The sequence below is a fragment of the Epinephelus lanceolatus genome, chromosome 24 (assembly GCF_041903045.1).
Source record: "Epinephelus lanceolatus isolate andai-2023 chromosome 24, ASM4190304v1, whole genome shotgun sequence".
Classification (NCBI taxonomy): Eukaryota; Metazoa; Chordata; class Actinopteri; order Perciformes; family Serranidae; genus Epinephelus; species Epinephelus lanceolatus.
The window spans coordinates 5,734,301-5,746,560 of record NC_135757.1 but is presented as its reverse complement, the minus strand read 5'-3'; the positions used below and the strand labels follow the sequence as shown (position 1 = coordinate 5,746,560).

At 41.5% G+C, this 12,260-nt stretch overlaps 1 protein-coding gene across 2 annotated transcripts in view; it reads right to left on the bottom strand.

The window, feature by feature from the left end:
* LOC117250242 (inactive dipeptidyl peptidase 10-like) overlaps positions 1 to 12,260 on the bottom strand; it is a 91,288-nt gene that overhangs the window by 8,663 nt on the left and 70,365 nt on the right. For both annotated transcript variants that reach the window (XM_078165934.1, XM_078165935.1), the window contains exons 9-19: positions 9,967 to 10,121; positions 7,547 to 7,644; positions 7,347 to 7,470; positions 7,164 to 7,202; positions 6,901 to 7,008; positions 6,693 to 6,784; positions 6,387 to 6,434; positions 6,152 to 6,270; positions 2,817 to 2,864; positions 2,039 to 2,137; positions 1,868 to 1,937 (exon numbers count right to left, since the gene is read on the bottom strand). In XM_078165934.1, the coding sequence (XP_078022060.1) occupies positions 1,868 to 1,937; positions 2,039 to 2,137; positions 2,817 to 2,864; positions 6,152 to 6,270; positions 6,387 to 6,434; positions 6,693 to 6,784; positions 6,901 to 7,008; positions 7,164 to 7,202; positions 7,347 to 7,470; positions 7,547 to 7,644; positions 9,967 to 10,121 (1,000 nt within the window). The remainder of the gene's footprint in view (positions 1 to 1,867; positions 1,938 to 2,038; positions 2,138 to 2,816; positions 2,865 to 6,151; positions 6,271 to 6,386; positions 6,435 to 6,692; positions 6,785 to 6,900; positions 7,009 to 7,163; positions 7,203 to 7,346; positions 7,471 to 7,546; positions 7,645 to 9,966; positions 10,122 to 12,260) is intronic.

Here is a 12,260-nt window from a genome sequence, read left to right as displayed (position 1 = left end):
AGGTTGCTAAAAAAACATCTACGTTTGGGGGCTGAAAAGCTTCTGGAAAAGAGCTGCCCTTCCCTAAAAAACACCAGTGTTTTGGGGCCAAAGGGCCACAGGAAACACAGCGACAGGTTACCAAAAATCATCTACGTTTGGGGGCTGAAACCCTCTGGAAAAGAGCTGCCCTTCCCTGAAAAGCAGCAGCATTTGGGGGCTAAAAGGCCACAGGAAACACAGTGACAGGTTGCTAAAAAAACATCTGCGATTGGGGGCTGAAAAGCTTCTGGAAAAGAGCTGCCCTTCCCCAAAATAACACTTGTGTTTTGGGGCCAAAGGGCCACAGGAAACATAGTGACAGGTCGCTAAAAGAGACACACGTTTGGGGGCAGAAGAGCAACACAGTGACAGGTGACCAAAATCATCAACATTTGGGGGCTGAAAAGCTTCTGGAAAGGAGCTGCCCTTCCCTAAAAACACCAGCATTTGGGGGCTAAAGGGTCACAGGAAACACAGTGACAGGTTGCTAAAAAAACATCTACGTTTGGGGGCTCAAAAGCTTCTGGAAAAGAGCTGCCCTTCCCTAAAATAACACTAGTGTTTTGGGGCTAAAGGGCCACAGGAAACACAGTCACAGGTCGCTAAAAAAGACACACGAAGAGCCACAGGAAACACAGCGACAGGTTGCTAAAAAAACATCAATGTTTGGGGGCTGAAACCTTCTGGAAAATAGCTGCCCTTCCCCTAAAAAACACCAGTGTTTTGGGGCCAAAGGGCCACAGGAAACACAGTGACAGGCTGCTAAAAAACATCTGCGATTGGGGGCTGAAAAGCTTCTGGAAAAGAGCTGCCCTTCCCTAAAATACACCAGCATTTGGGGGCTAAAGGGCCACAGGAAACACAGCGACAGGCTACCAAATGACATCGATGTTTCAAGGCTGAGAAGCTGCTGGAAAAGAATCACAGGTCCCTAAAGAACACCAATGTTTGGGGGCTAAAAGGCCACAGGAAACACAGTGACGGGTTGCTAAAATACATCTACGTTTGGGGGCTCAAAAGCTTCTGGAAAAGAGCTGCCCTTTCCTAAAAAACACACCAGTGTTTTGGGGCCAAAGGGCCACAGGAAACACAGTGACAGGTTGCTAAATAAAATCTATGTTTTGGGCACCAAAGGACCAAAGGAAACACAGCAACAGGTTACCAAAAATCATCTACGTTCAGGGGCTAAAGGGCCACAGGAAACACAGTGACAGGTTGCTAAATAAAATCTATGTTTTGGGCACCAAAGGACCAAAGGAAACACAGCAACAGGTTACCAAAAATCATCTACGTTCAGGGGCTAAAGGGCCACAGGAAACACAGTGACAGGTTGCTAAAAAACATCTGCGTTTGGGGGCTGAAAAGCTTCTGGAAAAGAGCTGCCCTTCCCTAAAATACAGCAGCGTTAGGGGGCTGAAGGGCCACAGGAAACACAGCAACAACCAACAAAACAATTGGTTTTGTTGGTTGTTGCTCTAGAACAGTGGTCTGCAGCTTGGCAGGCATCTTGCCTAGGTGCCACACCATCCCTCCACATCACAAAGACAGTCAGCTCAGACACTACGTCACTTTAAAACCATTGATATGATACGTATAAAACATGGAAATAAAATTTGGTTTGCAGAAACTGCATACAGAAAAAGGTAATAGGACATTCAAGAAGTTTCTTAAACTGCGAAACGTTGTGCTACATTTACATTTTATCATCTAACATGCTTTTTATTTCCATTTCTAACTCCTGTAGAAAAAGAAGCATCTCACTTTGAGCCGTCCTCTCAAGCTCACAGTGCTGCGGTGAATGTAAATGGTACAAAAATGTAAATGTAATAAAGTGGAATGGGCTTACACAATAAGGAGAAGGCCGTAGAGGTAGGACTCGGAGAAGTCAGGAGGATAGATGAGCTTCAGAGGCAGCTCTGGGAGGACGAGGCAGAAACATTAGCGGAAGGAGAGGTGAAGCAGAGGACAGACAGGTGCAAACACACTCATATCGTTCATTAGTGCAGATTATTTGTACCAAAGTTGTCATTAGCGATCATCCGGATTTCACTCTGAATCCTCTTTTTAGTCTCCAGCGCCGACCGCAGAGGGAGGTTGTTCTCTAAGATGAAGTACGCTGTGAAATGAAAAATCATCAGAGATTGAAACTTCTTTTGTGGACGATACTGGATCAGTATTTATTACTTGTGTGAGGCCTAAACATTGATATTTCTTATGTGTTCATGTTTTCTCTCAGTGATACAAGAATAAAGACAATATGGACAAGATAACATCACATAAAATATTCAGCAGAGGCTGCAGCGATGGAAGGGCATGCCTCCATTTTTATTTTATAACCACTAATCCACATAGTTGGCAGGTTTTCTATACTGTACACGTACTGTACTCTTCAATATCTGAGGCTCTCGCTGCATCACCTTGGAGCTGAGTGTTTCTTGGATATGAATCAGCAGCCTGTCATATTTTCACAGATTTTTTTCAACATAATTTTCCTCTTTGTCAGCGTGCACAGGAGTACCAACTGTTCGCCATCTTAAAATAAACAATTGTGGAGATGAATAGATGATGAATATTTAAAGTGCGATACAAAACACATCTTGAAATGCCCAAATTGCCTGTGCGGTTTGGCACGGCGTCAGATCCAACAGCTGCTGATGTTTTCATACAAATGAGATGATGATGCTTAATTGCTGCACACAGCTTTCCATTTTCGAGGAAAGGCACATCTGCCTGCCCACACAAACATCACATAAACACAAAGTGGTTTCATGTGACGGAGAATAAAGACCGCTCACAGTCCACGTCATCAAAACTCAGAAGCAGCACAGCTGGAACTCCAGGACCTGCAAAGGGAGGGAATAAAACATTGTTTTAGCTGTTTTAATGAATATAATAAGATATGTTGATTTATCTCCACCTTTTAAAGCTACATTTCCGACTTATTTGCGAGGTTAAGAGACATTAATACAGAGGTTTACATAGCATTTCTTCTTTTGGTTATACTACCCTAATTCTGGAAAGAATAATAACACATTTTAGAATTACTTGTTATCTACTAGATTGACTCAGACATAGGAAATAGCATTTTTCATTTCTTCAACCCATTCACCAGAATAAACGCTGGCATTGTGCGTTATTTCTGCAAACCACAGATATGCAACATTTGTATGTTATTATGTCAGTGATATGTTGAAACTTTTCTTTTCTTTACATACCAAGAATGCTGTTGGCAACTTGAGGTTATGTGTAGGGCAGAAAACCCATTTATAGTTGGCTTAAAACCACCGGTTTTCGTGACACAATCACTGCTGGAAATGCAGCAATGGCCAGCTGAAACACACCCGCCTTACATGGCACAATTGTTGCATAAAATGCACTTAAGTCTCACTAGTAAGCACCCGCTATTGGTGGCACATTTGCCACTGTCAATGCAACAATGACTTGCTAAGAAACATCCACTTTTGGTGGCACAATCGCCGTTGGAAATGCAGTGATGTCTCACTAAAAAACACTCACTATTGGTGGCACATTTGCCATTGGAAATACAGCAATGACTTGCAAAAAAAACACCCAACTTGTTTGGCACAAACATCACCAGAAATACAGCCATGGCTCACTAAAAAAACATCCACTTTTTGTGACAAAATAGCCGTTAGTGATGTTTCATTAAAAAGCACCTGATTTTGGTGGCACACTCACCATTGGAAAAGCAGCAATGGCTCATTAAAAAACACCCACCGTGGATAGGACAGTAACCTTTGAAAGAACAGTGATGTCTCACTTAAAAATAAATACTTTTGGCAGCACAATCACTGTTGGAAATGCAGCAATAACTTGCTAATAACCACCCGCTTTTGTTGGCAAAATCACTGATGGAAAAGCAATAATGGCTTAATAACTGCTTGCAATGTGGTGATGACTCACTAACAAAGACTGGCTTTTGGTGGCACAGTCGCTGTTGGAAAAGCAGCAATGGCTCACAAAAAACACCTGCCTTTGGTAGCACAATTGTGGCTGTTAAAGCAGCGATAGCTCATGAAAAACATGGGGTTTTGGTTTGCACAATCACCACTGGAAATGCAGTGGTGACTCAATTAAAAAAAATGGCTTTTGGTGGCTAACACTGATGGCTAACTAAAAAACACCCACTTTGGGTGGGACAATTGCCCTTGAAAGAACAGTGATGTCTCACTTAAAAATAAATACTTTTGGCGACACAATTGCTGTTGGAAATGCAGCAATAACTTGCTAATAACCACCCGCTTTTGTTGGCACAGTCACTGTTGGAAAGCAATGATGGCTTATTACAAAACACCCGCCTTTGGTGGCATAATAACTGCTTGCAATGTCGTGATGACTCATGAAAATAGATTGGCTTTTGGTGGCACAATCGCTGCTGGAAAAACAGCAGTGGCTCATGAAAAAAACACTTACCTTTAGTCATGCAATCATTGCTGGAAATGCAGTGATAACTTGGTGAAAACATGCTTTGGATAGCACAATTGCCTTTGGAAGAGCAGTGATGTCTCCCTTAAAAACAAATGATTTTGGTAGCACAATCACCACTGGAAATGCAGTGATGACTCACTAAAAAAAACTGGCTTTTGGTGGCACAATTGCCGTTGGAAATGCAGGGATGTCTCACTAAAAAACACCCACTATTGGTGGCACATTTGCCATTGGAAATATGGCAATAACTTGCTAAAAACCACCTGCTTTTGTTGGCACAGTTGCTGTTGGAAAAGCAGCAATGGCTCACAAAAAACACCTTCCTTTAGTCGCGCAATCATTGCTGGAAATGCAGTGATAATTCAGTAAAAAATGCTTTGGATAGCACAGTTGCCTTTGGAAGAACAGTGATGTGTCCCTTAAAAACAAATGATTTTTGTAGCACAATCTCTGCTGGAAATGCAGCTGTGATTGCTAAAAAATGCCTGCAGTGGATGGCACAGTCACCACTGAAAATGCAGTGATGACTCACTAAAAAAATACTGGCTTTTAGTGGCGTAATTACCGTTGGAAAAGCAGCAATGGCTCAGGAAACAAAGACCTACTTTTGGTCGCGCAATCATTGCTGGAAATGCAGTGATGACTCGCTAGAAAAATGCTTTAGATAGCACAATAGCCTTTGGAAGAACAGTGATGTCTCCCTTAAAAACAAATGATTTTGGTAGCACAATCACTGCTGGAAATGCAGTGATGATCCACTAAAATAAAAGACCTACCTTCAGTCACACAATCATTGCTGGAAATGCAGTGATAACTCAGTAAAAAAATGCTTTGGATAACACAATTGCCTTTGGAAGAGCAGTGATGTCTCCCTCAAAAACAATCCCCGCTGGAAATGCAGTGATGACTCACTAAAAAAATACTGGCTTTTAGTGGCGTAATTACTGTTGGAAAAGCAGCAATGGCTCAGGAAAAAAAGACCTACTTTTGGTCGCGCAATCATTGCTGGAAATGCAGTGATGACTCGCTAGAAAAATGCTTTAGATAGCACAATAGCCTTTGGAAGAACAGTGATGTCGCCCTTAAAAACAAATGATTTTGGTAGCACAATCACCGCTGGAAATGCAGTGATGATCCACTAAAAAAAGACCTAGCTTCAGTCACACAATCATTGCTGGAAATGCAGTGATAACTCAGTAAAAAAATGCTTTGGATAACACAGTTGCCTTTGGAAGAGTAGTGATGTCTCCCTCAAAAACAATCCCCGCTGGAAATGCAGTGATGACTCAATTAAAAAATACTGGCTTTTGGTGGCATAATCCCCGTTTGAAAATCAGCAATGGCTCACCAAAAAAACCTGCCTTTGGTGGCGCAATTGCAGCTGGAAAAGCAGCAATGGCTCACGAGAAAACACTCCACCTTTGGCCACACAGTCGTCGGTGTAAATGCAGTGATGACTTGCTAAAAACCAACAGCTTTAGGTGGCACAATTGCCTTGACTGTGTGTTTGTTGGTGGTATGGATGTGTGGTCTGCAGCTTGGCAGCTGGCTCCGTAATCAGATCTATGTCTCTTTAGGAACGTTGATATGATACTTCTATAACATATCTGTGGTTTGCAGAAACATTAAAAGCCAACATTTTCTTCTGGTCACTTGGCTGATTTCTTTGACTGTCCCCGACCTCTGCAGTGCAGGATAGCGTGCTGTGCATCGGTGCTGACGTCGGCGTCAAAGAACGAACAGTCCTCCTTCAGTCCACAGGTGAGGCATCGTCGTGGAAACAGGCCGAGAGTGGACACACTGTCGGAGGACAGACACAACATTATGCATCACACACAACAGAGGAAACCGCTGGAGAAATAATGAGCAAACGACTTTTAAAAATACAGTGATTAATTTGTTGAGGGTATTTTTACCTGTATAAATGTCTCTGTTGTGCAGAGTCCTCTGTGCTCAGAAAGTATCTGTGTGGGGAGAAAGCAGAGCAGCTAAAGTAGGACAAGGTCAGAGATCCATTATACGTCACGACTCTCTTCGCTACTGTGGCAGAAACAGTAAACACAGATTTACAGTCATGAACCCCAGGGCTCGCAAGTAAGGAGAAAACTTAAGGAGTTTTGTGCAACCGGTCCCTGAACTATCCCTTTAAGCACTTTTTTTTTTTTACTTTACCAATTTGATTAAAGTGGTTTGTTGATGTGAGAAGCAAAACCAAGACGTACATGATCTGGTTGTTTTCATCGTACGCTACGATTTTTGTCACCTCCCAGTCTCCTGACGTCAAGTGTCGAACTTCGTCCTGATCACTTCGTAACTGAAACCAGAAAATAAAATACACCACTTATCCTTTGCTGCTGTGCTTCGTATAGTCACTTATTAGATGAACATTTTCCGCACGGAGACGACAACAAAAAGTCCTTCTGGAGTCACCTTTTTGGTGAACATTGTGATGTGGTGGAAATCTCCCTGACCTCCTTGTTTCACGGGCAGTGTGAGGAAAAACCTGCTCCTGTCCTTGGAGAACAGCGGCTCCTGTCTCTGCAGAGACAAACAGAGGTGACACACTTTATGCATGAATGCCTCCCGCTCTGTTCTTCCCTTAATAATGTCACATATAGATATTGCTGTGAGCATAACACAGTATATAAAGTCGGTGCAGTGATGTTATGAGGAAGGACTGTATTGAGGTTTACCTGCAGGGAGAGCCACGTCTCTGAAGAGTCCTCGTGTCTCTGAATTAAACACAAGAAAATCCGACTTGAAACACATTTATACGATATACATGCTGTTGAGTAGCTGAGGAAATTTCAAATAAGTGGTATACAGGATAGTCCATCTGAACAACACAGTGTCACATAGTCAGCAGTGTCACCCACCTGCAGACAGACTCCAAGGGTCGCGTCACACACCGTCAGCAGCGAAGCATTCTGGGGTCGGTTGACCCACCGTACTGTGAGGTGAGTATCACTGATCCACTTCACCATGGTGACGTAGAAATCCCTGCAGAGAGGACAGTCAGACTTTGCGTCTTTGTTTTTACTGCGGATGTTCTCACATGTGTGTGTGTGTGTGTCACCTGAGCCTGAGCTGCTCAGGAGGCTGCAGTTCTTGAGTGTGTGTCGCTCCGAACAGGTTGACCACCGACAGCTTGATGGCAGGGTTCGCCTGACCGGCCTGAAAGTGTCAAACACACATTAGAATCTTATTATCACATGTATTTGGAAATCAATACATCACTATACCATTTCTGTGAGTGTGCCAGAGGCAAGTTTGTTCTCAGAATGCTAATATAATTTTAGTTTATAACTGCTACAGCTAGAAAATTACATTTTGAATCTCCTGTGTGCATGTTTTAGTTTAATCTTTTTTTTTTTTTTTTTTCAATTAAAGCAGGAAAAAAAATCAGTGGCAGTTAATTTTACAGGTTAAAATTAATTACATATCTGATGTCTCATGCTTTTGCTTTGAAGTTTTCCTGAGAAGAACTCTGTAATTTGGCACCATTTATCAGGAGAAAATGGGTGTCTTTGAGAGAAAAACTCAATTTAAACCCAAATAAATACTCGTGTATCAACCTTTTTTTAATTTTATTTATTTTGCTTTTGCCTTTATTTAATAGAACAGCTGAAGATAGACATGAAAGGCGAGAGAGAGGAGGGATGACGTGCAGCAAAGAGCCTAAGAGACTAATTTATCAACTTTTGACTCCGTACACATTTATTTAAATTGTACGCTCATATGAGGACAAATTTCACAGTTGTTTTAAATAAAAGAAAATCCAAGTTTCTTTAGCTCTACATTGGAGTTAGTTTCTGGGGTTTCAAGTAAAATATTATAAAGCTGCCGTGTGAAATCGGTTGTGTTCGTATGCTGTCGTAGAATAGTGAATAGTGTGTCACTAGCGGTGGGGAAAAAAATCAGTATCGCAATATTTTGCGTGGTGATATTGTATCGATACATAGACACCAAGAATCCATCTTTTCATTTTTGCAAATACATATTTTAATACAACATTTGGTGCTAGAATAATACAATCAGTTGCTTTTTCAGTCCACTAGATGGTGCTGATGTTTTGTTTTTTTCCGGTGAGGTCAGCAGAGGTCTCAGTCAGTGGCATTTGGCAGGAAGTTCATCAAAACAAAGATGGAGGTACCAAAGGAAGAAATCAGAGATGCGCCGTCTGTGTTCAAATCAAACGTTGGGACATATTTGTAATTTTTAGCACGGAAGGAAAGAAGGACTCGGATATGACATGTAATTTGCAAGCAGTACATGAAGCACAAATATCAAGAAAAATGATAACATAAACGAAATCTGTAAGTCTACAATATCGGGCAAGCAAAACGCTCCTGGTGGGGTACGAAGCCATGTGGCAGAACCAGTTGGAACTGTCCCTCCTGGCTTCCTTACAGTCAAGATGGCGGCAAAAATAACAAAAACAGGGGTTAATTAATTTCATATCATGCCTAACTTAAGAGGATCATTTCGTATTGCATATGGCAATAATCTGCAGGTGCTCTCGTTCAGTTGTCAGTTTGTCAGTTTTTGTGACACAAAAGAGGTCAAAGTTTGGCCTGTAAGCGTCTACTCGAATCGCAACCTAGTTTAGATTGCCACGCCCACTTCCGCATTCGGAGAGCCCTGACGGAAACCTCCGACCACCTCCGAGCTACCGCAAATCCAGTTTATTTCCTCATACATCCATGGTTTAATCAGACAGAGATCACGATTACCCCGTGCGAATCCAGATGTGTCCACCTCTTTACATCTGGTCAACTTTACCGAAGGATAGATCTAGCAGAAGAGAAGACCAATTTCATTGAACTAACATGATAGCAGCTGTTTTGTGGGGCATTCTAGTGTTCTGAATGTAGCGTATATTTGTGGCGGTGATAAGTAGTCAAGTAGTCATTTAATAGATTTGCGGCAGTACTAAATTTACAAGTAGTTGTATATTGATGTAACGGGGTAAACCAAAACAGGCTATGTTAGCTAGCTGGCTGACTAGCCCCCCTTATTTGCAGTAGCTCAGAGGTGGTCGGAGTTTTCCGTCAGGGCTCTGCGTATGCGGAAGTGGGCGTGGAGATCTAAACTGGGTTGCGATTCGAGTAGACGCAGCCTGTACCAGACGGTAAGATTGTTGTTTATAGCCAACTTCCGTAAAACTTCCAGCCACGATTAATAGGAGTGATGAGTCAGCAGTCATGGACAGTATACAACAGTCAATTAAAGAGGTTTCTCAACAATGGTGAATCACTGAGCATACACTCATAAATGTGAACGCAGAATATTAGGATGATTGGTCCAATAGTTTGCATGATTAGCTGCAAACTAGCTTCCGCTTGGTGAAGCTAATGAGAGAAACTAACAAAATTAAAGCAGGTAAGAATATAGGCAGGAAACAACTGTTATATGTTTTTTTTTTTTGTATTTCTCTGGAACTTCATGCATGATGTCAGGACTTTATTTCCCACAATCCACTTGCAGCAGACTTACCATAGGATAAGGGTACTGCAGTCCTTTGGGGTAGGTGCTGCCAGTGAACTGGGGCAGAATCATGTTGGGAACCAAGGTGTCGTTGATGGTGAGGAAAGCCAGTCGCTCTCCGTCAGGCGACCACCAGTGAGCCAAGTGTGAGCGCAGAATCTCCTCTGGGAAGAAAAACACACAAATAATCAACATTTGTGTCACAGTTTATCCTTTTTACTTCTGTTTCTGACTCGACAACGCTCACAGATGCCGACATATGTGCTTGTGTTTTTTGATCATCTGCAGTCAAATGCTTCTCTGTAGGACACTACATGTTGGATTAAATCTCATACAAACTGGTTTAAAATACCTTAAAAATCAGACAACAGACACTTTGACAGGGAAAAGGCTGCCTGGTTGCTCAGTTTATTGATGAAATGGGATTTATTCTGCTCTTTCCTTCACTGTCAAAACATCAGCCAAATGGTTACAGTCTAAAGTAAATGCAAATCAGAAGGAAAAAGCACACACACAGCTCGCAGTAAATCTACAAACAGAAATGATTCTATAATGTTCCCCATCTGCCCCATTCTGTGTTTGTGCAGGGACCATCACCACATTACTGAATTTGTTTGCAAAGCGACTTAATGGATTGTAGAGGCGTGTTGTTGATTTTTCATCGCCGTTCTGCAGGGTTTGTCTCGTCCGCCCGGCGTCGTTTCATTTAAGGCAAAAGACAAATCTTTGAAACATTTGAAACAGCTGAACAGAGGATGCACAGTGTACTCCTGAAACTACATCCTCAAGTGTTGAGTCACACAAAAGCTTCCAGACTGGAGCCTGAAGACACCAGAATGTATAAACCTGTTCAACAGGTTGTTGTTTTTTATCATCAAGAGATTCATGAAAAAAAACTGCTCATTACATGACGAGTACGACTACAGTGGTGTAACATTAAATCCTTTACTTAAAGGGATAGTACAGATTTTTTGAAGAGGGGTTCTTTAAGGTACTTAAGAGAAGCTGGCAGGAGTACCTCCATAGGCGTTTCTAGCCCATTTTTGGGGGTGCTGAAGCACCCCTAAATTGAATCTCAGCACCCCTAAAATTTGAGAGGTTTTTTTTTTTTTTTTTACTGTATGTCCTTTTTAAACAAGCTAGAAAAGTGTCAAAACCATACAGTACTTGGTTGCAATGTAATATTTTAACAACAAAAATGTGACTCGGGCTCTGAGCGCTCTATCTGCACAGAGCAATGCGCTGCCTTCCAGAGTGGGTGATATGCAGTAGTGGTGTAAGTACCTGGCTTAAACTAGGATATGTGGCACATTTCTTAACTTCTACCACTCAATACCAACACATTATTATCATTACCAGTCCTCATTTTTGCTGCATTTAATCGTAGGTCACTGTTCATGTTGTTAGGTAGAGGTTAGCTGACGTTTTTTCTAGCTAGGAAACGTTACAGGTGGTCAGAACCACTGTCCTCTGTTTGAATTGGAATGAGAGAAGCTAGCTGTTGTGTCATGTGCATGTGTTAATATTAAAGCCAAGGTGCTACTGACTAGCTAACTGACTGGATGCCCATTAACATTATAACTCCTATTGTGACAAGAAGGAAAAAGGCAGAGACAAATATTGAAAAGTCAATTACTGTTAATGTGTTAATGTTACATGTTGTGCATTTCATTTCAAATAAAAGTCCAAAAAATAAGTCCAAGGTCCATTTTTGGTATTTTTGGTGCTCACTATAGGGGGCTGGTTTACTCCAGAAACATACATACTGTTTATGTGTATGTTGAGGAGCTGCTGTATCAAAATGAGTTGTCTTCCCCCAGAAATTAGGGTTACGATATGTTTCTTTTATGATTCCAATCCATTCCTCTTTTGCTGTGGCTCAGCATTTAAATAACCTTTATCAAATCTGATGGTTTAGTCACAGACTTTCCCAAAAAGTGTTGTGCTTTTCTTTCACAAATGTGGGAATGGAATTGACCCCTAAACCTCTGATCCTAGAATCGCCCCTGAGTACCTCCACAAAAACTTCTTTACAAGTAAAAGTCCTGAATTCAAAATGTTACTTAAGTAAAAGTAAAGCTCAATAAAATGTACATCAAGTAACAAAAGTTGGCTTTTTCAAAGTGTTATATCGTCACTGAATGTTGAAATACTTTGTTTAGATTACTAGTACAATACTGCATAATATGTTTTTTATGTAAAAATTGTCATATAAATGCAGAGAAGCTGATGTATGTAGACGCTTAAGATGGAAATACTCGAGTAAAGTATGAGTATGTCAAAATTGTGTGTCAAAAGTAGGC